This window comes from Labeo rohita, chromosome 6, assembly GCF_022985175.1.
Source record: "Labeo rohita strain BAU-BD-2019 chromosome 6, IGBB_LRoh.1.0, whole genome shotgun sequence".
Taxonomy (NCBI): domain Eukaryota; kingdom Metazoa; phylum Chordata; class Actinopteri; order Cypriniformes; family Cyprinidae; genus Labeo; species Labeo rohita.
The window spans coordinates 19,506,963-19,532,888 of NC_066874.1; the positions used below are offsets into that span (position 1 = coordinate 19,506,963).

Below are 25,926 nucleotides of genomic sequence, written 5' to 3' on the forward strand. Positions count from 1 at the left end.
GTATGTTTTCCTTGCTCTTTTAAACTTTGCTTTTGTAGCCGTTAAACCTTGAGAATCAAGGTCACAGGACACTGTCAAACACTCATTGGAATAGAGTGCTGATTTATGGGACGTGAAAGCAGTCAGGCAAACGCCAGCTGCTGCAACTATCGCTGAGCCATGAATGGGTCAACAGAGGTTGCGATGGCGGTATGACAAGTATGACGTACGTAACGGTTTGGTTTCGGTTACAGCCACCTTGCAACATCATGTCACTCTGTCGTGCCAAGTTGAAATGAGAACAAGCAAAAACGTCTGCGCAGTGGCAGCATCGCTGTTTCAATTACAGTGGGTTTGAATCACTGTCACTTGCATAATCTGCTTAATTAATAGCACAGCTGTTGCTAGGCATTCAGACATCTCAAATGAAGCATGGTTTGTTTTCAAACTGTGTCATGAATTTGTGCTGTGTGATTGCAAGCTCTCGGAAAGGGATCTGATAGTTCCCCTCGCTTTCTGATGCAGATCAGTGTCCCCCGGTCCCCCCTTTCTTATGACGACTTTTTGCGATTCCGATTTCACTTTAATGTGGACTTTTGCAGGGCTGTGCCACAAATTTTAACCAGCTGTCAGATTTCCTCAGGTAAGTGCGAGTAAATATGGTACTGACTTCAAATGGATCCTCATCGCGAGCTGGGAGCCATGAACAGCATAAGCAGCCAAGAAAGAGTGTCAGCAAAACACTAAGACTTTTTTTCATAATTATAAACAGGAACTATGCTTGATCATCATTTGAAACTATTTTAAATATCATTCAAATGAATAAAATGACTCAAAATTGTAAAATGACTGTTATGAACTTTTGATCAAAAACAAATGACTGGTTAGCAGTTTCCTTGCTAAGCTGCATGTGTACAAAGTCTCTGAACTTTTAATGTTGCTCCTGCATAGACAGAAAAAAAAATGTGTAAAAAAACAGAAATCTATCTGCATGTTTTTTGGTTTTCTTTATATAAATAAATCTGTGAGAAAACTTGGGGGAAATGCAGTGTTGCTTAATTTATAAAATAAATACATTTAAATAATAAATGAATGTATTATCAGAGCAGTACTTAAAAACAGTGCAGTACTTAAAAACAGAGCAGCATATCAGAGCAGTACTTAAAAACACTAAATGTAGCTTTTATGGCCTGTCTATTTTTAAATAATAAATAATAAATCTTGTGGATTATTGTGTAAATTAAGTAATTAAAAAGTATACAGTTAAGGTCAAAAGTTTACACCCCCCTTTCAGAATCTGAAAAATGTTAATTATTTTACCAAAACAAGAGGGATCATACAAAATGCATGTTATTGTTTATTTAGTACTGTCCTGAATAAGATATTTCATATAAAAATGTTTACATATAGTCCACAAGAGAAAATAATAGTTGAATTTATAAAAATGACCCCATTCAAATGTTTACATCTACTTGATTCATAATACTGTGTTCTTACTTGAATAATCCACAGCTGTTTTTTTTTGTTTTGTGATACTGTAGTTGTTCATGAGTCCCTTGTTTGTCCTGAACAGTAAAACCGCCCGCTGTTCTTCAGAAAAATCCTTCAGGTCCCATAAATTATTTAGTTTTCCAGGATGTTTGTGTATTTGAACCCTTTACAACAATGACTGTGTGATTTTGAGATCCATCTTTTCACACTGAGGACAACTGAGGGACTCATATGCAGTGTTGGGAAGGTTACTTTCAAAATGTAATAGGTTACAGATTACAGGTTACTCTACTTAAAATGTAATTACTTTATAAAAGTAATGTAACTTATTACATTTGATTACTTTTTGATTACTTTTCTAAATTTCTAATATTTTCAATTGTAAATCATTTTGAAACATTCAAACCAGGCAGAGTTAACCTTACAGTAACACTCAACACTGTTTACTGTCAGACTTTCAAAATCCTTTAGCACTTAAATTAAGATTATAATAAGTAAGGGATAATCTACGTCTTTATTTTGCAATAACAACTGGCTGGATGTACATTATCCCACTTATAACACAGCTGCTTGCCATAAAAGTAAAAAATTAGACATGAAACACTGGTCTGAGTTGAAATATTTGAACGCAAAGCTTCCATGAAGAAATCACTTGCTAGGAAGTGGCAAGCTGACAGAATTAAGAAATTGTACACATAATATTGAATTATTAATATTGAGTTTTAATATTTTATTAGCTAACCAAACACAAAACTTCCACCAAGAAAAACTATCATGCATATAGCGCCGACTTATGATGACTCTAATGAGTCCGGATGAGTCTGTGTTATTAGCGTTTACCAGTTGTTATTGGGGAATAACATTCCTTGGAATGTCATGACTGACCAATCTGAATCAAGCATTCCACAGAGCCATGTAATAATATAATTTAAAGCACAGCCACACAAATTCAGACTTAACACCTCTTATTTACTTTGAGATCATTCTGATGTTAAATACAGATTTGAAATCATAACAAGAAATAGTTTAATAGCTATGATACTGGTTTTGAAATCAAATGTTTGCATAAATATGACAGGAAACACTGGCATCTAGCAATGCCTTGGAAAAAAAACAATTAATCTTAAAAAATAAAGTATATGCATAAACCCAAACAGGAAATAAATAAATTTACGAATAAGCATGTCAGCTCAAATGAGACACCAATGTTTCAGGAGTTTAAGAACACATCGTCGCAGGTTAGAGATATTGAGCTTCAAAGTTTTTGTGTTCCATAGACTTCTGTAGATTTTCCATTTTTGTTTTCTAAAAAAAGGCACAAAATCTACACAGCTTACAATAGAAACATCACATAATGTAAATAAGTTGTCACCAAATAAGAATATGTGAATAACTCAATTTTGACAAAATTTCAGATAAAACCTTATAATTCTAAGACGACGATGTGTCCTATTCTGTGTCCTAAACTCCTAAAACACTGGTGTCTCATTTTAGAGCAGTCACAATGCAATTTTGGAAAGAAGTCAATTAAACCTGTATGTGGGTGTGTGTGAAAAAAATTCAGATGCAACCCCCTTTGTAATCATTAACATTTTCAAAAGTAACTGTAATTTAATGTCATTTTTTCTCAGTAACTGTAACTGATTACAGTTACATTTATTTTGTAATTAAATTGCGTTATTCTGTTACATGTAACTAGTTACTCCCCAACACTGCTCATATGCAACTATTACAGAAGGTTTAAATGCTCACTGATGCTCCAGAAGGAAAAACCATGCATCAAGAGCCGGGGGGTGAAAACTTTTTGAATTTGAAGATCAGGGTAAATTTAACTTATTTTGTGTTCTGGGAAACACGTAACTATCTTCTATAGCTTCTAAAGGGCAGTACTACAGTACTAAATGAAAAAAATATTATATTTAGGCAAAATGAGAAAAATGTATGCATCTACATTCTGTTCAAAAGTTTTCACTCATGAACAACTATAACTTAATAAAAAACACAGCTGTGGATCATTTGGGTAGCAACACAGTATTAAGAATCAAACTTTTGAACAGGGTCATTTTTATCTATTCGACTATTATTTTCTCTTGTGGACTATATGTAAACATATTTTATGTGAAATATATTCAACAACATGCATTTTGTATGATTCCTCTTATTTTGGTAAAATAATTAACATTTTGCAGATTCTGAAAGGGGGGTGTAAACTTTTGACCTCAACTGTATTTACCTTTGTTTTTATTTGTTGTTTCAAATTAAAGTCTGTCAAACAGGATGTCTACCAAAATCTAAACTTCCTCGGATGGTTTCTTTGTTAAAAAAAATGACACAGTGAACACTTTACAGGTTGGATGGAGTGTTTCTTTGCCCAACAGAAATAAGTTTTGATCATTAATAACAAGAAGCATTACAAGAAACATTGCTGTTAGAGTTAAAAAGTACTGAATGCAAAAAGTGGACAGTTTGTAATGTCACAGAAAACATGTCTTGGCAAGTTACTAGGTCATATTCTGGGTCCTGTCTTGGGCAAACGCTACCCTATATTGGATACGTGTAACCTGAGCTGAGTGTGTGCAGCAGGTCACGTACTGTACTGCAGATCTCAAGGAGGTGTTGCAAACAGTAGTTCCCACAAACACTGACCCATTCAACATAAGCTGTCATCATGCCCTTCCGTCTTCACAATGCATTATTAAAACAGAAAGAATCTCATGAAAATAATACACAAGCTACCTAACACGGCATATTTTCCACTGTTACAGTAATGCAAACATCTGAGGATTTCATAGCCAGCACAAGTCCTTACTTGTTATTGTCTATCTTACTGCAGCTGGCTACACTGGTTCCTTTTTAGTGAGAAGACATGCCTGCTTTTAAAAAACTGAGAATGTGCATAGTTTGGAAAATACTAGGTTGATTTGGATCAAACAGACTGTGTATTTATTATGCCCTCTGAGTTGAATAATTTTGTGACGTGATCTATCAACTAATACTGAAAATTCTGTCATCATTTACTCACTCCTATGTTGTTCCAAACCTGTTTGAGTTTCATAATTTACTCATCCTTATGTTGTTCCAAACCTGTATGAGTTTCTTTCTTCTTTTGAGCACAAAAGAAGTAATGTTGATAACCAAGCAGTTGACAGTAGCAATTGACTTCCATAATGTTTTTTTTTTTCCAAACTATGGAAGTCGATGGCTACTGTCAACTCTTTGGTTACCAACATTCTTCAAAATATCTTCTTTTGTGCTTAACAGAAGAAGAAAACTCATACAGGTTTGAAACAACAGATGCATTGCTTGAGCAAATTTTGCCATTATTCACTGGCCGTCATTTTGTCATTAACCATTATGTTTGCCTTGGGAATCTTTTAAGTCTCCAGGTTAAAATGTAGAGTGATCCCTATACTTCTCTTATCGTAACATTTGTAATTATAGAAGATATCACTAACATGCAGGCTTGAATCTATGCATTTTAAATTGTTATACTAAAGATCATTCTATGTGTTGTGCAGCTACTGTATCTAAACAAAGTAAACCACAAGAAATTACCTTGGGTAATACAGATCAAACTATTTACCGTGGCTTTCTTGAAATCGGAGGTCCTAGGCACGAAAGAAACATGTTGTGGCTGCCATGAGGTAAACCCGCATGGAAACACAGAATAAACCGGCTGATCCAGCACGACTGCACTAATTCCCCTCTTCACCTGCTGATGTATCACCTGTGTAGACAAAAACAACTGTTAATCCACCTTTAAAAGCTGATATACAAAACATGCTTAACATATTTTTATACACTAAGGGTGTAAAAGACATAATTCGAACTACAAATGGTCTAACCATACATCCCAAAATACCCCAAAAGAAACCCTTTTCTCATCTATCTTCACCTCTGATACAATAAATGTCAAAGATAAATCCATGGCTTCAACACACTTCTAAAGGACAGTATCTTAATAAGGCTTTGACTGCCTAACCTCTCTAGAGAATTTATGCTTAAAACAAGAAAAAATAACTATTACCAGTGGGGTATGAAAAATAAAGTTAAAATCAATGTATTATCTGGAAACAATCAATAATATCTGTAGGCATATAATAGCTCCTGCTAACTACATTTACATGTTTTTACACAACGACAGTGGTTTTGTGCCGTGTCACTGCAAAATCACATGATTTAACGTTATTTGACATTGCGTTATCGATGTAGAGCAGGAAATAAAACAACGTCACGTTAAATGAAAACAGAACCTCCTTTCATAATGAAACTCAAAATGAAAGCACAACAGTAAAATGAATCCACATTACCACATTTCCTCGGATTCCCGCTTCCCGCACTGTCTCAAAAACACCCGCCGCCTGTGTGTGGACCTGCCCTTCACAACATAAACAAACTCTCCCACTACAAACATTAACAGAGAACAAATAAATAAATACATAAATAAATAAATAAAAAATCCAGCTTTCACCAAGGCGCAAGTCTGACACCACAGTTTGTTGGAAAGTATAAAGAATCTGTATAACATCCTTGAGTTAATTCAAAATTAAAACGTGACTAGCATTAGAGAGAGGAAACTTATACCACGTGATTAGGAGATTCCAGTAAAAAGAAACCGTTTGGACAGATTTATGATCAACGTGTTATTTTACAAAATAGATTCCAGTGCACTAAACGGTTATATTTACATTGCTTTTGAGAATATATTAAAATATTAAGTGACGATATTCAAGATATTCAGTGTACGTTGTATGCTTACTGCTTTAGCCAGCAACACAAATATTCACAATGCTATTAAACACAGTTCATAATCTGGGATTTGATGAAAATGTTAATGACTTTCAAAAATATCATATGAAATACAGAATTGAAAAATGCAGCATATGCTGGTTAGGTAGGTTTTGATGCTGGTTTAAGCTGGTCTTTTGCTGGTTTAAGCTGATCCTTTGCTGGTTTTTGCTGGTCATGTTGCTGGTCAAGGACCAGTATGAACCAGCAAAGGACCAGCTTAAACCAGCATCAAAACATACCTACCAGCATATCCTGTTTTTTTCACCAGGGCTGTAGCTGAAGAAACACCAAAATATAAACTTTTCAAAACACTGATGCTTATTTTGAATAAATGGCTTTGAATAAAGGGTACATTTGTTTTCACACTGCTTGCCGTGGGTCATTTTCTCTGTACAGAACACACAGATCAATAAATCCATATTGCATAACCACGGCAGTCCCGGATTGATCGAAAATCCTTAAGGCAGTCACACTCAAATGGCATCGTGCTTACCCTTATGTAAATGTGAAATGATTTTGCCTTCGTGTTTACAAGGTTCCATTTCTCAAAAATTTCCAAAGTTTAATACAGAGGTGTACCAAGAGTTACAGATGCAGCCCATTGATGAGGTTGCCATAGTAACTGCAGATCATCAGAGGCCTCAGACATTGTGTTCCGGCGCAGCCTGTACTGCGGCTCTGATGTTTGTGGGAGAGACAGAGGATGATTAGCATTCAACATGATATCATACGGTCACAACTCATGATATCATCTCACTCACTCACTCTGCCTTCTTTGTAGCATCTTAAGGTTCTCATATAAGATTTGCGTCACTTTTTACCACTGCAGAAGTGTTATGTAAATCATGCACATTTTCCAACACTATAAAGATTGATAAGCATGAGTGAATTTTCTGAATCGCTGTCTTATGCATAGGCCTAATTTGTGTTTGTTTGTGTGAGTGTGTGTGTGTTCGCTTGTTCTGTGGGCCAGCTGAGGCCAGGCACATGCTGCATCCACCAAATGTCAGAAAGCATTTCGGTTCCTCATTTGAGGCAGAGCATTGTCCCCCAGGGGAGAGCAGCTTCCCTTTCTTCTCCTCCTCTCCCTGCTTTATCTATCCCTCCCTCTGTCTGCCAGCTTCACTGCACTGCACTTCTCTTCCCGGAGAAGACACAGCTGAGCGGATGCAGGGCCGTGTGGGTGGAGGGAAAGAATCATTTAGAGAATTATGCAGCTAGCTGATACTGCACAGTGTCGCATCATTTTAAAATTATTTGTTAACTTTGAGCATTATTCAAAACGTATATGGTCCAGAAGAGCTGATAAATGTAGTGTATCATTCTTGACATGCTGTTAAATTTTTGGACAATGGACAGTTCAGCGCTTTTGGAGACTTAAAATGACTAAATATGATTAGGTTAGATATAAAATATCAAAAGATGTGGCATCCACAAATCAATCAGTTTGTGGTGTAAATTCCTTTAAAATACCTGCCATTACCTGTATTTTGTGTATTTTGTTATACAGTCAATTCCAAAGATAATCATAATCATTTTAAGTGTGGTTTAGTAATGTATTATCCAAATGTATTATGTAGTATTATTTCTCAAAAAGTTTGTCTATTTTGGGTGCATCTCTTTGAGTGTATAGGCCTACTTGTTTATTTATTTTGTGGAGATCAGGGATTGTTAATACTTTTAAGGGATACCAGGGATAGATAATACTTCTTACACCAGTATATATTTCGAAGGGCTGTTTTTATTATTTATTTTATTTTATTTTATTTTATTATTATTTCAATTTTTAGTATAGACACATGCCCTAGTTTAGGCAGCAAATAGATAAGTAAGTATGTAAATAAATAAATAAATATTTTAATTTAATTCAATGATTATAATATATATTTTTTTATTTCGATTTATGTAAATGAATGAATGAATGGATGGATGAATGAATGAAGGCCTTCTTGTTTATTTTATTTTATTATTATTATTATTATTATTATTTTATTTCAATTTATATAGACACATTCCAGAGTTTAGGCTAAAAAAGAATGAATGAATGAATGAATGAATAAGGCCTACTTGTTTATTTATTTTGTGGAAACCAGGGGTACTTGTCATACATTTTACATTACATTTTAATTTTCTTATTTTATTTTTTAGGCACATGCCCTAGTGTAATAAATTAATAAATTAATTAATATTCCATTATTTATTTATTTATTTTGTTTTATTTTATGTATAGGCACATTACCTAGTTTAGGCTTAAAATGAATGAATGAACGCCTACTTGTTTATTTTATTTTATTTTATTTTATTTTATTTATAGGCACATGCCCTAGTGTAATAAATAAATAAATATATTAATTAATTAATATTCCATTATTTATTTATTTTTATATTTCAAAGTTTTTATTTTTATTGGATTTTTATTTTATTTTATTTTATTTTATTTTATTTTATTTTATGTATAGGCACATTACCTCGTTTAGGCTTAAAATGAATGAATGAATGCCTACTTGTTTATTTTATTTTATTTGTAGGCACACTCCCTAGTTTAGTGAATGAACGAATGTTTAATGAATGAACGAACAAATGAATTAATGAATGCCTACTTGTTTATTTATCTTATTTTGTTTTGTTTCAATTTCCATATAGGCACATGCCCTAATTTCAGGCTAAAATTAATGAATAAATATATGAATGAATAAATGAATGAAACAAAACATGAATTTTTGATAACAACATGCTCTGCTACTATTACAGTTAAGATTTCACAGTCTTAACCTTTCATTTAACAGAATGTTTAAACAGAGCAAAATGAATAAATTAATGAATATGTCCAGTAACATGCAAAAATCAATCCATTGTTATGGCCAACATTGCAAATAATCTATCTATCTATCTATCTATCTATCTATCTATCTATCTGTCTGTCTGTCTGTCTGTCTGTCTATCTATCTATCTCTAATAATTTATTTATTTAGTTTTTTCTTTGTTTGTATCTAGTAAGGCATGATGTCATGAGCTGCTGTGCAACTGTGAACAAGCAATAAAATAAATCAACCAACCAGCACGCAGACTGGAAAAAATCTCCTCTGACACGCCATCAGCGCTGAAAGCCCAGACAGCTGCCGCATGAGCGCCCAGTGAGGGAGCACTGCTGACCCGCAACTAATGAGTGTGGAAAATGAATTTCGTAGCGCTCTCTGGTTAAGTACATCAAACAGAGAGGGAGTGAGGGAAGAAGGGGAGATGAAGAAAGAGGAGCAATGTAATTTCGCCGTCCAGACAGAACAGAAGAAAGCTCTCTCTGTGTAAGGCCTTTTTTGAATCCACAAGTCTAAATGGACCAGTTTAAAAGACATGGCCCTTTCTGGCCATTTTGGCACTCGAGGGCTGTCACTGGGGGTGATTTCCAAATTTGTCACAGCAATAAAGAGTAAAACAAGGAGGTCTCACCAAGCCCCTTGTCTGATTCCAGATGGGAAATTTCTTGAATATGTTTAGACTCTCTCAAGTCCTTGTATTATTTTCCATCCCGTTGTGCTGTGCCTCACGTTTTTAAACTCACATATGTTTTTACAGAATTTTTTTTTTTTTTACAGATTTAGCTACACAATATTAATATGTCATCTAATAGCCCTGATTTAAATTTAGGGTTAGATTAAGTTTCGTATGAATTCATACAATGCGATTCATACCGAAATGTCTGATTTTTTGGAAAAAATAAGGTCCACTCCTAAACATAATTGTCAAAGGGGCGTATTCTGGTCATATAAAAACATAAGAGTGAGTCTGAACAAACTCATGTGATTTAGCAACATAAAATAGTTATGCACAAATTCATTTAGGCATAATATGCAATATTCATAGCCTATTGTTGTGACCAAACCACCTAAATATTCCTCACGTTTGTCTTTATTTGGGTTTGTTTGTACACGCACACACATTTATGCCGTTGTGTGTGTTTGAGTGTTTTATGGATTTCATTTTGAATCGATTTCGGCGAGCAGGCTGAGCTAGACATCTTGACACTGGGCAGCAATTCACAAGGAGAAAGACTGTCACCAGTCTCTTCTCCTAATTGGTTGGAGGTTAAAAATAGCTCTGACTAGCCATCATGGGACTGATTTACAGCCTTCATTTACAAGGCTAACACACTCTCAGGGGGTTCTTTGAGCACTCTGCATGATGTTTCCAAATCCTTATAGTTACCCATAGCCATGGAGGTCCTGCAGTGTATACAGCATTTATCAGTAACAGACTGAAAGTCATAACATTTGTCGATTACTTGCATTACTGTGCGTGAACATAAGAGAGAAATGTGTCTGTATGTGGCCTTACTTGGTTATTTTATGGCAGGCATTTATCTTACGGTTCTGGTATAAATATGTGGGACGGACTGAAAACATACTGCAGTGGAATAAATGCATACAGGTCAAGATGTGTTTACTCTTCAGCTTTTGTGTCCCAGTTTTTATCATGTCTATATATATAACATTACTGTATACATGTAAGCATTATACATATGTGATTGTGACCCTGGACCACAAAACCAGTCTTAAGTAGCACGGGTATATTTATAGCAGTAGCCAACAATACATTGTACGGGTCGAAATTACAGATTTTTATTTTTTTATGCCAAAAATCATTAGGATGTTAAGTAAAGATCATGTTCCATGAAGATATTTTGTAAATTTCCTACAGTAAGTGTATCAAAACTTTTTGATTGGTAATATGAATTGCTAAGAACTTCATCTGGACGATTTTTTGAGGCAACTATTCTGTTTCAGTTTCTAAAAATTGAACCTTATGATTGGTTTTGTGGACTGGGGTCACGTATACAATCAGCAGATGAAAATGAAACGTGAAGGATCCTGGCCTGAAATGGTTTACCTTTCTTCTCGGCTTACATAAATTCTTGAGATTCTGGGAAAAAGGCCTCAAAATGATTCACACACAGATATTTCACTCAGGACTGTGTCATTTAAGGGCTTACTTAGCTGGAGGAACAGATCAGGACTGATATTCACTGGATGCAATGTGACCTGTCACACTGGATTCAGCTTTAAACAAGGCGACCACACAAAGGGTTCAAATGCAAATCTGATGGCCTCATTTAAGATCAAGGTTGCTGTTTTCACATGCTAGGTTTTTTATTTGTCTTTAATATATGAAGCTGGTATTTGTATTTTTAATGTTTTTGAAAGAGGTCACTTATGCTCACCAAAGTATGAATTTATAAGCTCAAAAAAAGAGTAAACACAGCAATATTTTAGTATGAAATCATGGCAATTTCCTTAATTAAAGATGCACATGATGTCCTTATAATAAATTGTATTGTACAGTTGAGGTCAAAAGTTTACATACACCTTGAAGAATCTGCAAAATGTTAATTATTTTACCAAAATAAGAGGGATCATACAAAATGCATGTTATTGTTTTATTTAGTACTGACCTGAATAAGATATTTCAAGAAGTTTACATATAGTAAATAATAGTTCAATTTATAAAAATGACCCTGTTCAAAAGTTTACATACACTTGATTCTTAATATAGTAAATGATCCACAGCTGTGTTTTTTTACTTAATGATAGTTGTTCATGAGTCCCTTGTTTGTCCTGAACAGTTAAACTGTCTGCTGTTTTTCAGAAAAATCTTTCAGGTCCCACAAATTCTTCAGTTTTTCAGCTTTTTTTGTGTATTTGAACCCTTTCCAACAATGACTGTATGATTTTGAGATCCATCTTTTCACACTGCGGACAACTGAGGGAGTCATATGCAACTATTACAGAAGGTTCAAACGTTCACTGATGCTCCAGAAGGAAAAACAATGCCTTAAGAGACAGGGGTGTAAACTTTTGACTTCTTATTTTGCCTAAATATCGTTTTTTTTTTTTTTTTTTTTTCCTCCATTTAGTACTGCCTTTCAGAAGCTACAGAAGATACTTGCATGTTTCCCAGAAAATATTCTTAATGCATTGTATTAACTTTTGAAGCATCAGTGAGTTTGACCCTACTGTAATAGTTGCATATGAGTCTCTCAGTTGTCGTCAGTGTGAAAAGATGGATCTCATAATCATACAGTCATTGTCGTAAAAGGGTTCAAATACACAAAAAAGCTGAAAACCCAAAGAATTTGTGGGACCTGAAGGATTTTTCTGAAGAACAGCAGGCAGTTTAACTGTTCAGGACAAACAAGGGACCCATGAACAACTATCGCTAATAAACTAGGTCCAGGTCAGTACTAAATAAAAAAATAAAATGCATTTTGTATGATCCCTCTTATTTTGGTAAAATAATTAACGTTTTGCAAATTCTGCAAGGTGTATGTAAACTTTTGATCTCAACTGTATTGTTTGTAATATAATAATATTTTATACCTATTCATTGATTTGATTGTTATACTGTATTATATTGATAAAATCATTCAAATGGATAAACTGGGTGAATTCAAAGTTGAATATAGCTTCAATGAAAATTTACAAGAGATTAATTTCAATAAACTAGAGTTTAAGTAACATAAAAGCGATGAAGAAGGACATTAAGACATGGAGTATATTCATGCTTTGTCTTTAATCACTTCATAGAAAAGTAGCTTCAGATTTTATTGAACACAATATACAATATTATTACCATACATTGTGTGAAACATTGAATATTCACCTGCAACAATGTGGGATAACCAGACGATAAAAACTCATCCCTCATGCAGATAGCACTAATTCTGTTGAATCCTTTTGGACGCAAATGGGACCAAAAGATCTCAAACATAGATTAACAAAGTTATACTGACAATTTGAATTTCAAAACTGCTAACAAGGTCAGAAAAATAGTTCACATTAGCACAAATAATTACAGAAGATCACATTTTTGTAATTATATCGATTTCACATTGTTGTTCAGAGATTGTGATGTCGGTGACCAATTCCGCTCCCGTAAACGTGTGCATTTACAGGCTACTTCTGAGCCGTTTTTAGCAATCTCCATTCAAAATGTTGTATATATTTGAGGGCCACGTTCTGTGGAGAATCTCGTGAGATACTGATTTATCGATGTTACACCAAACAGTGATACACAAAGCTTCTAATATCTGACAGATGTCTACAGTATGCATTTATGTCTTATCTACAGACTCTCCCCGTTACCAATGGGTCGCGTGTCTCGTAGGCTACTGTTCTGGGCAGTTGAAAATTGTGCAATATATTCATACATAGTATATATAATATATATTTATTTATATTAAAACATAAACAATATTACTAAATAAAACAGACTCAGTCCAAGAGCCCACTACACAAGAAACACCACCAATTTTCGGTAATGCAAGTGCATATAAATTAATCCATTTACAAAGAAACATTATTCCTTATGTACAGTTAACGGTAATAAATACACTGTTATAAACAGTAGAGGACCAATCTGAGCGCATATAAACAAAGTGAATGGAAGGAGTCGTGAAAAGCGTGGGCTGGTGATCGAGCGACCCGACGGGCGCTCGCACACACAAACACAGTAATGTGTAGACACATATATATATGTGTGCACAAACGTACATTTGCATGCTACTTTGGCCATTAACTGTTTCCACTGTCGAGACTTTGAGCGTAAGGTAGTTAAAGTACCTCAAAGCATGAACTACACACAAACTTAAACATTAACGGTGACAGAATGTATGAGGCATGTTGAAGTTTATTTTAGTAATCGTATCTCGGTGTTCAAAGAGATGAGGAAGGAAATCAGTTTACGTATATGTCCTAAAAGTGAGCCAATCATAATTAGGAAATGTTCTGTATCAAACTGTGTAAAAAAGCTACAAAAGCTAGTTTAGACTGCTTTTACTCTGTGTGTTCTGAGGTATGATGGCAAGAATGAAAAATGGTTGCTGTAAGGAAGACAATTATGATGAATCGAAAAGTAAATTAACGTTGAAGTGAATTTAGCTTTGGCTTCCCCTGTGATTTTAGTACATTATGAGACCCCTAGTGATTGGATTTTTGGGGGGTTGCTTGTATTTTTACCATCTAAGCAAATGGGGTCTTCATATTTAAGGGCGTTTAAAGTTTTTTGTGCAACAATGCATTTACCTAACACAGATTTTGTTAGTCTAATGTGGATGGGATGACATACGGATCCAAATAAACAGAGTTTGTGCTCATATTTCAAAAGTCTGACACAAATGTAGATAGAATAAACAGAAAGTGCCTCTGTCATCATTTCTTAGTTTTCTGATCGTTTGTCAGATGTTTGGATTATTAAGTTATATTGCCAAACAAAGGAAGACACTAAGTTCTCTCTCCAGCGAAGATATAAAACAATTCTGCATGTTCGGTCTGGTTTGCTTTAGAAAACGAAAACATTTCAACGTACAGTTATACTAAAACGTGTTCAATAAATAAAGGACTATTAAAAAGACAATAGTAAAAAGGCACACAGTCTTTAGACAAATGGTACAGAAAAGTAAACAGTTTCTCTCTTTACAAATACTTGTTCTTCAGTAGTTCGTGTTTGACCTCATCACACACCCATAGCTTTACAAAAAGTCTGTGTTGGTACAAAAAAAAAAAAAAAAAAAAAAAAAAAAAGAGAAATCCTCTCAGTAGTGTCTACTCCTCACCGCCAGGTAAACAAACAAACTGTCCACGTTGGCCCCAATCCTTCATGTTTATCAAAGTCGCCTGTCAATCGTTCAGGTCCAAAATGTCTGCAGCATTTATTTCCTGAGAGCTCCTACCAAACTGTCTCCAAACGTAAGTGCAAGGAGGGCAAGACATCCTCCTCCCACGAGGGCCTAAAAAAGCACCCCATGTGGGCTTTTTAAAAAGCATCAATTGCAAGATTGCTCCTCTCGCAAGGGAAAAAAACAGCTACCGCCTATTAAGAGACGCCGAGTCCTATGTGTCGACGGGTGAGGCGTCTTCGGTAACTATCTGGATGTGTGTAGTGGATTCCATTTCTTCCCCTCTATCTTCTTCTTCCACCTCATCCTCATCACCCTGGCTCTGTTCGTCTTTTTCCGTGCCTTCCGAGTCCTCTTCCTCTAGTGTGAGCTCAAACTGAAACTTGTCGGGTCCTGAACCCCCACCGTTGCCTTCTTTGTCGGGCTGGTAGAAGGGTGGGGAAGGACTCTGGGGGATCATGCTCTGGTACCAGTTCCGATTATCCTCAAGCGTGTCCAGGATATCCTGGGCATCCGGATGTACCAAGTCAGCCCAGGTTTCCCATAGCGGGTGGACGATGTAGTCAATGAAACCCACCTGAAGAGAAAAACATGTTAGATGTTGGTACTCCAAATATGGTACTCCCTCAGACCATTATATATCAAACAGTAACTAACCTGTGATTTCTCCACCGAGGCAGTGTGTTTGTCACACATGGGGCTGATCTCCATGCCTCGCTCCCTTTCTCGGTCACCCTGGTGAAAGAACTCCTCCATAATGCGGTCGGTCCACTGACGGTACAACTCTAGAGACTTGGTGGGATTGCTCAGATCGGCGCAGTGAACCATGTTCCGCAAAACCTGAAGTAACATCACAATTTTAGAGACTGCAGTCCAGCTCGTGAAATCATTCAAAGGGAAGGAAAACAGAAAAACTTGTACCTGTATCCTATCTGTGTAGTTGTCCAAAAGTAAAACTCCCGAGCTTGTCACTTTCTTTGTCTCTACCATTGTCTTCAGATCGGCCAGTAAGCTCATATGCTTAGTCATGTCTGTGGCCAGTACCTGTTGACAGGAAACATTGAACAATATGAGTTAGCATATAAATCATTGGCCTGGAAGGAAGGAAGGAAGGAAGGAAAGAAGGGAAGAACCTTACCATGTCAATGACCATCCTTCGGAGTGACTGCCTTTGTTTCTTAGTGAGGTTCTGGAAGATGTCGCAATTGTCCTCCTGGAGAAGTTTAAACCCTACGGCTAAGTGGTGGTTCTCCAAAACGGACTCGTCGTTATACATGAGCGCCAATTCAGAATCTGTAAGAAATTAGCAAATATGCACTTAATTTAATTGTCTCCATGAACTGATAGTAGAGTGGGAACTGGGAAAAGTGAGAACACTCACTTGTATTGATGAGGAACTGGTTTGAAACTCCAGGATGGTCCACGTCATGAATAGCTGCTGCAAAAATGGCTGCCAGGATCTCAAGATCAGTGAAGACGGCCTGTTAGGACAAATTGAAAATGGTGAGATACATGAAATCCATTGGGGGAAACTAAAAATTGCACCTGAAGAAAAGCTCTCTTACATCAAGGGCAGGTGTGGACAGGAGAATGTGAGTTGACTGGGCCACATCAGCAGCGTGAAGGCTGTTATGATAGGCCACATCTTGGTGGTAATGATCCTCAAGAGTCATCATATACGTCACAAAAGTGTCTGCCGGGATCTTAAATGTCTTAAGCAAGTCTCGTTCCTATTACAGAGAGAGAGAATATTATTACAACTGTGGACGATATTATGTTGGAAGTCAAAGTCAAAAGAAAGGCTGGAGGAAGAACTGACCTGGAAGATGGCGTACATAATGCAAGTGAGAGGCCGGTTGTTGGAATACTCTGAAACTGTAAAGATATTCAAACCCCATTTGTTCAGGTCTTCTAATTCCTGGAAAGAGAAGACACAAGCGAATGAGATCAACAGAAATTTTCAATCAGATAAACTAAAGAGCACTAAAGTATTAGTCAATCTTCCACCTACCTTTGACAGTAAGTCCTCTTTGTCGGTTTTGACGCCAAAGCGAGCGATGCCGCAGTTGAGGCTGGGCCCGTGGGACACTTTCTTCACACCACTGATCTGAGTCATCAACTGCTGTTTTTTCTTCTTCTCGCGGGCTTTAGGTGTAGGCGAGGGAATCTCCACCTCATTCTGTTTGTCTGAGGAACAGCAAGAATCAAATGTTTAGAACAATTTCGCTCTCTTTCCTTTTCCTTCACTCAAATTTCCAGACAACCAAACTGAGATGGTCCTCAAATCTATACAGATCGTGCACAACTGTGTCAGCTGTTGGCAGATCACATTCCAGATTACTCAATCTCTTCATTGTAGTTTCCACACAGACGAGACACATACATGCCCGCACAAAAGCCCATTGTTGGAAAACCGGTGGCCGTGTATCGTGTTTCCCTTAGTGACGTAAACAGACGCCTTTGGCCCAGGTGCAGCGCCACAGCTGAATAGCTCACATCTGCACTCGGTGCATGTGCCTCTCAGTTGCCCTCGAACGGTAGAACAGACACCCAATTCACAGCAGCTTTGCCACTGAGCTATTCAAGCAGGGCTTGCCCCTCCTTTCCTACTCCTCTAGTTCCACTCTCCATTTTCATTGACAGACCTGTCAACAAAGTGCAGGGGAGCCCGTGTCTGCTTCATATGGCATCTCCAAAGGTCAACCCTCAGGAGATATCAACTGACAAACAATGGTGGCACAGGAAGGGCGTATCTCGAGGGCAAAAATGCCATTGATGATACCTTCATATTGGGGATATCCTCATGTGAAAATGCTAATTCGAAGAGCCACAGGGACAGCGGACTAAATTCTTATTTCAAGTTTCTCAATTACCACAGATAACGCTGTTCTCTCTTGCCATTAAGCTTTGGCACGTGGCTGAAAGTCTGAGATAACACCTGGTAATAGCCGTTGGCTTGATAGGGAATGAGAGGAGGTGAAATATGAGGGTTGGTTAATTCATTACAGTCATTATCCTTTTTACTCATACGTCTCTGTTAAACACGAACCTGTGTCGTAATCAGCACCGCAGTCATTCAGAAGGGCTTATATCCTGTGTAAAGAAATGCAAGGTGATGACGGAACGAAAAGGAACGGGGATGAGGGAGTACTCATTTCTCTTTCATCTCTCCTTCTCTAGCAGTAAAGATGCCTGATCAAGAGAAAATGCCTCCTATCTGATCCCACGGAGCATTCGCAGTGCTCATTATAGCCAATTTGCTTGTTTTCTCACAAACACCCATCAGAGCTTTTTTTCTTTTCGCCTCCGTCTCGTTCCTTGCAGAATTCTCTGTCACATGTCACTCCATGACTCTCATATAAAAAAGCAAACAACCAAAGGCAAGCCACATCTCTGCTAAACTCACGCGTTTTGATGCAAACAGCAAAATCGCAGAGGCATAAAGAGAGCAGCCACACGTGACACAGCGCGCAGATGTTTTACAGCTAACATTTAATCCCAGGAAAATCAAACCACTTTTAAGTCCCAAATAATCCGGCCACAAAGTTGTGCACCATTAGAGTGGACACCAACAATTTTTACGCTGCAAAAACAGTTTTTAATCGATATTTTTTGCCTTTTTATCAGTAAAAATACCTAAAAAAAAAAAATATCTAGAAAAAAATTTAATTCAATTATAATAACTTCCAGTGCTGAAATCTTACAAATTTTAGTAAACAAGACAAAAAAAACTGATTAAAAAAATTTTTTTTTGCAGTGAAACGGGACCTCAGACTGCGGCAAGGTACGTAAGTGTTTGTGCACTTAGATGGGGCATGCGATGGCGTCTCGGTGAGAACACAGGAGCTGGATGAGTCACAGGTTCTCTTGCCTGGATGTTCCGTTCTGGGGGGTTCCACCGTCAGCATTGCTTTACAGCAGGATCCCATCCCCCTCCGTCTCTCCCTCCCTCCCTCTCTTAATTCTGCTCTCCTTTCCACCCTCCCCTTCCTCTTTTCCAACTGCTGCATTGGGGATCTCTCTCCTCATGCAGAAACGAAAGTCTGATGCCATCACACGGCATTCCACAAACAAAATGAGCCTTTGCACTGCATGCGTTATCTTTTAATGTCCGATACTTTTTCATTGTTTTGAGATACACAGCATCAGTGAGTCTAAACCGCAGTTCAGCTCTGGAAATGACGCAGCCCAAATTCAATCCACAATGGCGCATACGGTATATAGCCAATGTTTAGCGATGACTGCGGGTGTTTTTAGTGGAAGAGTGAATATGTGTGTGATTACCTAGGAAGGTGTTGGAGATGAACTCTGACACCTGATTGCCAGATCTGCTCATCTCAGAGAGGTGCGTCAGCTCCCTGTTCAACATTCTCTTGAACTGGAAAAGAAGAGAGAGAATCATTAGTCAAAAACCCACAAAAACACTCAACATTGAATCTTCAGTATGGCTGCCATTTTCCAAAGTCGTGCAAAATGGCATATTTAAAATTCTTTTATATGGACATGCATTTACATACAATACCGCAATGTTTTATGGGGTACAGAACGTGAAATATTACCTAATAAATATATTTATCTTTAAATATCTTAATGTCTAATATCTTAACATCTCCTTTTAAAAATATTTCTGCATTTTAATGCATCAATTTCTCTTGTTTTTAAATGCAAATGCATAAAGAATGAGAGAGAAATACTATACAAGAAACAAGGCAGACACTGGTTGAGATTTCATTCGTAAATTGCGATTTTCAAACTGTTGCCAAGTTTAAAGTAATATTTTTCTTTAGTATTTTTTTCACATACACTCTATGAATATGTGTTCCAAAAGTGATGATGTGCTTCCAAAAAGACGCAATGTTAACAAGAAATAAATAAACAAATGCATATATAATTAAATAAGTCCAAAACGGCAGCCATATCCTGCGCCACATCTCTGATTTTCAAGCTTCATTAGTGAAAAGAGATCAGTTTCAAAAACAACCTATATAATTGTGCTTTTGACATCCAAATGAACATCTCAGCCAAAATATAGCAGATTCACTTAAAAAGAATAGCCCAAAATAGAGCTGGGATCTAGACATTCCAGCACAGGATGCCACACAGCGAGATTTGCTGTAGGTTTTCCTCCTCAGTGTCTCTCTAGACCACCAACAAACACCGAAGCAAAACCGACCTCCATCGTCACACCAAAAACAGCTTAGTAGCCACCATACACACCTTAATGTAACCCCAGGATACAGAGAGAAGGTAATTGGCCTCAGGCATTTTGGATCGTATTTAAGCTCCCGAAATCCACAACAGCGCACTCCTATACCACAAAGGAAAAGAGCCAGAGAGAGGCAGACGAAAGGGATTCTTCTAGTTGGGAAAAGCGAAAAATCCCCTCTTCTCTCCTCTCCTACTCTGCTTGGTATGGATTAGTAGCCGAAAAGCAGACTCGAGCCATCTTCGCGGCAGCTCTCGGCCGAATCGCTCTGCCGTTGACTGTCCATGGCTGCAGATACGAGCGGATGGGAACACCCGTCCTGGGCTGGAGGATGATCCAGAGAGCGACGGCCGGAGCTGGAAGCGAAGCGGAGGGTCTGGAAGTGCCGATGAATTATGGAGGAGATGAAGGAGCAGTGGAGCAGAGGGAGGGAGGGATGAGGAAAAAAAACACTGGGATGCTCATCTGGCTGGAGGGGGGTCTTCCTCTGCTGGATTAGTGCCGCTCCGCTGCTGCAGTACGCTCGCGCTCTCTCATCATCTCGCTCTGTCTTTCTCTCTCTCCTTCTGCCTCGCCCCCTCCCTCTCGCGTCTCTCCCCCGGTCTCGAGTCTGTCAGCCCCAGCAACACGCTCCACAGGCACATATGATTTGACATAGAGATGGCAGAGGAGGGGGGGAGCCCCTGCTTTGTTATGCGGGGAAAGCGCGAGAAGAAAAAGAAAGCCCTCGGCTTTTTGGGAACAATTCGTCGACTTTAAGGGATTCCTAATCGAGTACAACTTTAAGCCCTTTCGATGGGAGATGAGTCTTTATTGCATTCTCTTAATGCACAAGGCTTCATATGGAGCTCTGTGCTATTTTTACCATGGTGTATGGTGGGAGAGGAGACTTGGATAATTGCCTCTCTTTGTCTTTTTTCGGTGACATCAACACCCCCCCACGACTCTCTCTCTCTCTGCCTCTCAGTCTACATGCGAACACCAATTACACCAACATCCCAACGCCATGGCAACAGCATCACGTGACATGGGCTGCCGCTGAGGCTTCCCTCCCTCCCTAGCCTCCAAAGATGGCTGCCCAGGAATCACGAGGACACCACTGCGTCTCAATAACATCTGCCAAATCAACCCTCAATCCATCAGAACGGGGAGGAGGCAAACGGCCAAAATCGATGAGCCGTCCTTGATGTAGCCACCGCGGGCAGAGTCCAATGACAGGGAAAACCCTTAGCGAATATGAGCAAAAATAAGCCAATTTGTTGGATTAGGATGCGATTGGATGATTTAACTGGTCAACCCATTGGATTCCCAAATGGGCAATCTTAAAAGTGCCTAAAACCAGCACACTAGACTATGCTGTAATCATCACACTCACCTATGATGGATCAAACGGTGCATTTCAAAAACGTGTAATTTACACTTAGAAACTGCTTGTACGTTGCAACTGAGTCTTTTTGCCTCTCAATGCAAAGAATCTGCTCTCATTTTTGAAGCTAAAAGGATCATGCAATGATTTTGGATTCTTGTGAAATGTGTGTACGTGTCTGTATTTGTGCTCCTTCATGAGAAAAAGAGAGTGGGAGGGAGAAAGGGAAAGAGGGGGGAAAGAGAAAGACGGAAAATAGCGGAGAATCTCTGCATTATGCTGCAGTGGGGGTTCCTCGGCGATGCGTGAGACGTCTAGTCAGAGCTGTAAACAACTCTGACATATCAAAGACGCGCTGCCTTCCGCGGCTCACATTTCTTCTTATCATCCGTATCAATAAATCCATGTGAGTGTCTCTTTCTAAGCCCTGTGAGAAACATGGCTGTAGGGGGGCGGATGTGCGCCGACTTCTGCTCTGAGAAGAGTAAAGGGTGAATGAAGGGAATTTCATTCTTCATTCAAAGAGCTTCATTTGGTAGAGGAAGTCCCTTCAAACACTTGATTAAAGCTTACGGATTCTATCAGCGAACATGGATTCCCTGTTAGAGCTGTCAAATCTGGGTAGTTGACACATAATTAACAAGTTTTAAAACTTTTTATGAATGTACATTTATCTGTCCTGTAACCATTCCCTCTTTTTGCCTTTTAGGCATCACAAGGTCACTTTTCAATGCAAATATTCTCTTCACATTTCCTACAGTATCTCAGTTAACATTACCTCATAAAAGCTACATTGTAATTATATGGAGCATAGCTTGTTACACCAAAAGACATGTCAACTTCCCAAATGTATTTCATGTCAGCTACCCACTGGCAGGAAATATACATATCATAATTTCTTAAATGTGACCCTGGACCATAAAACCAGTCATAAGTAGCACAGGTATATTTGTAGCAATAGCCAACAATACACTGTATGGTCAAAATCATTAGGATATTAAGTAAAGATATTTTGTAAATTTGCTACCGTAACTTAATTTTTGATTAGTAATTTGCATTGCTAAAACGATTTTCTCAATATTTAGATTTTTTTGAACCTTCAAATTCCAGATTTTCAAATAGTTGCATCTCAGCCAAATATTGTCTTATTCTAACAATCCAAACAAATCTTAGTTTCAAAAAATTGACCTTTATGACTGGCTTTGTGTTTCAGGGTCACAAACGTACCTAGTTGCAAAAGTTTTCATATTTGCATTTCTTTGGAATGGGAGAACTAGCAATTGGATGCTATTTTATTTTCTCCACTAGTGGGCGATGTAAACCCACAGATATTAAGTGAGTTAGATTTGTGTGGTCACCTCACACTGTTCGCTGGCGGCATGTTCAATCAATTTGTACTGTCATCATGACCTTGTCTAATGTATCAATGTGTCTGATGTAGGACAGGCGAGTCAATCAATCATCAAAATACATTTCACTTTTCAGCTGTCTGTTGTCAATCGAGACCTGTGTTCTTATTTCACATCTCTCTCTGTATTCAAGCATGTATATAAATGTCACACTACACTAGTTTTTTTTTTTTTTTTTTTTTTTTTTAATTACACCAATCTACAGTAAATGTCTTGTGTATCTCATCTAGTGGGAAAACCCCCATCTATTTCTTGGTCAGAAATCGTGGGAGTTTTTATTGCGCTGAATGATGTCACTTGAGAAGCACATAATTGCAAAATCGGCAAATTCTTAACAGCGATTGATATATGATGATCGCTGGCAGAAAACTCTGAAAGACTATGACGCACATTGAGATGACAAACGAGTTCTCTGGTATATTAGAACGGTAACATCAATAATGACATAACAGCTTCTGAAGAAATCAACAGCTCTTTGTGTGCCAAACCAACAATGCCTGAGGATACCAGCCCAACGTTTCACTTCCTCTATATTTCTCAATGTGCACAAATGTGTGTGTGTATAAAATCAATAAATGGACAAAGTAAAACAATAATTACAGTCTAAAACATTTTAAAGTCTCAATTATATCCACACAACGCAGAGAAACTCTAAATTCCTTAAGATTAGAAATTAACCTGTTTAAAATAAAAAAAAAAGTTTTTGTGATTATCAGACAGCAAAAATAAAAACACTCAAACTGAACATTTACACAACTAATTTAACAACAATTTTTCATGCAAGCTAATACTAGGGCTCTCTACAACCAACAAGTTATGCATTATGCAGGTGCTTTAGAAACTAACAGTAGTTTGACTTGTGACCATCAGTTCAATATTACATGGCCCTGACCGGCTTATATTATAGATGTGTGACTATACAACTCCTTTTTCTAAAGTTATAACTTCAAGACTGCTTCCACGACCACAGTTTTATCCACATTGTCTCATTTGTAATTTCTGAACACAAGAAAGCAATGCGCAAACAACAAACCTATCCACAAATTCACTTTTCATCTATAAAGCACACTTACATCATGAGAATTCAGTTCAAAAAGCCACTTTAGACAAGACATGTCCTCGAAAAGTCCACCGAGCAACATCCAACAAAACTCACAGCACACTAGTAACTTTTAAAAGTGTAAAACAAGCTCACCTTATTCCAGCAGTTAACTTTTCCGATCTTTCTCTGTTCTTTCTTCTCAAAGTAGCAAGCTCCCATTTTTAATGAGTTAAGTTTTCTAAGTCCTGGTTACTGTTTGTGTCACCCTGGCTTGAGTCTTAAGGTCTGCCGTTTCACAGACGCAATAGCGTTACTGACTAATTTTGAGCTGTGAGCGCTGACTATCCTTCAGTGTGTGAGTGTGTCACTGTATACACACTCCCCCTCTCACCGTGGGACCGCCTCCTTCTGACAAACACACACACACACACACACACACACATGAAACTCTAACCCCATTGCAACATAGTTTATAGGGTAAATAGTGTGAGCTGGAATCAGATCAAGCATGCTGATGTGATCTCTTCAAGTCATCAGAGCAAACACAAACTGCCACGCACATGCAGTTCTCTAGGAAGTCCTGACTTACAAATATTAGAAATAATGGTAGGTTTAAAATGTAGAAAGTTTATAAGCTGCACCAAAAGGATAATCACAAATGAGATCTTTAATGGTTCATTTGCTTCTTCTAGATAGCAATGTGATTACATAGAGGGGAAATCTTAAAGTCTTTATTCATTTCACACGTGTCCCCTCTGAATCTCTAAAAGAGATTTCATAAATGTAACCCAAAAATAAGAATGTGTTATTATAATAACTAAAATTTTAATATTATTATTTTTTTATTTCTCAATAGAAATTTCCTTAAAAACATCTGAGGAAAAAAAGGCCATGAAAGAGCAACAACACTGTAAAAAACAAAAAAACACAATTTGTTGAGTCAACTTGAAAAAATTTGTTACCCTGCTGCCTTAAAATTTGAAGTTCAGCCAACTCAAATGAGTTTACTCAACTTGAAATGTCAAGTTATACTAAGTGACAACTTAAAAGCAGTGTTTGTTACCCGGCTGCCTTAAAATTGTAAGTTGAATCATCTTAGTAAAACTTAACATTTCAAGTTGACTAAACCTTTTTTTTTTTGAGTTGACTGAACTTTTAAGGCATTGGGGTAACAAATTATTTTAAGTTGACTCAACAAATAGTTTTTTACAGTGAACGAAGCAATTAAATGTCCCTCTCAAATGTCCCACCTAAAAGGATCACGTTATAAAGATGTAATAAATGGTATAATATACTAAAAAAAACTTGACTGAACTTTCTCAAAATTATCAGAAAAGCAATTTTCACGTATTACATACCCTGCTTTTCTCTCATACCTCTTTAATTCAGTGACTACATTTGGGGTTTCAAGGCCATGGACTTTAGTATCTATTTAAACAACTTTGTCGATTTACTGTAACAGTCTGCAGTTCTGTTATCTTGAACGGAATGTCCAAATGACTGAAACAGAATATATCACATGTTGGCAGAGAAATCCCGGAGCGGATACTGTATAGATTTTACATGCACGCACATGCACACACAGCTAAAGTGTAATACACATCAGATGACACAGGCATTCAAAAGGGCAGCAAAAGGTCACACGTCCTGGTATTCTCTGCACAAATCGGATGGCTATCTTCATGCATGATTTCCACAAACTCATACAAAAGCTCCCAGGATATGAGCAGGTCTGAGCCAATCATAACACATATGCACACATGCATATGTATTGTATTGTGCATCCTTGCATAGCAGTGTTGACATGCATGCACTGAAAGAAAATTGTATTTTTGTCATTTTCTGATCAAATTATATATAATTTTACTTCAGATGCAAATTTGTGCATAAAACCTTTTTGAGAAAGCTCATTTTAATCAATGTATTTTGTGACATTCTAATAAACTTTATTTTCTTACCCCATTAGTAATCTTA

At 37.4% G+C, this 25,926-nt stretch overlaps 2 protein-coding genes across 8 annotated transcripts in view; both read right to left on the reverse strand.

Annotated features, from left to right (window-relative positions):
• The window catches only part of sgip1a (SH3GL interacting endocytic adaptor 1a), a 98,189-nt gene extending 92,222 nt beyond the window's left edge, over positions 1 to 5,967 (reverse strand). The window contains exons 1-2 of the mRNA XM_051111754.1: positions 5,781 to 5,967; positions 5,054 to 5,197 (exon numbers count right to left, since the gene is read on the reverse strand). The gene's annotated coding sequence lies outside the window, so the exon portion shown is untranslated. The remainder of the gene's footprint in view (positions 1 to 5,053; positions 5,198 to 5,780) is intronic.
• A 6,839-nt stretch (positions 5,968 to 12,806) lies between these two features.
• pde4ba (phosphodiesterase 4B, cAMP-specific a) overlaps positions 12,807 to 25,926 on the reverse strand; it is a 188,569-nt gene continuing 175,449 nt past the window's right edge. For 6 of the 7 annotated variants that reach the window (XM_051111564.1, XM_051111563.1, XM_051111565.1 and 3 more), the window contains 9 exons: positions 19,214 to 19,307; positions 16,941 to 17,116; positions 16,749 to 16,847; positions 16,495 to 16,659; positions 16,311 to 16,410; positions 16,068 to 16,222; positions 15,851 to 15,973; positions 15,587 to 15,769; positions 12,807 to 15,506 (listed from right to left, as the gene is read on the reverse strand). In XM_051111564.1, the coding sequence (XP_050967521.1) occupies positions 15,144 to 15,506; positions 15,587 to 15,769; positions 15,851 to 15,973; positions 16,068 to 16,222; positions 16,311 to 16,410; positions 16,495 to 16,659; positions 16,749 to 16,847; positions 16,941 to 17,116; positions 19,214 to 19,307 (1,458 nt within the window). In that variant the 3' untranslated portion in view covers positions 12,807 to 15,143. Of the gene's footprint in view, positions 15,507 to 15,586; positions 15,770 to 15,850; positions 15,974 to 16,067; positions 16,223 to 16,310; positions 16,411 to 16,494; positions 16,660 to 16,748; positions 16,848 to 16,940; positions 17,117 to 19,213; positions 19,308 to 20,146; positions 21,505 to 25,926 lie in introns of those variants that run through there. The other variant, XM_051111569.1, reaches the window with a different exon arrangement.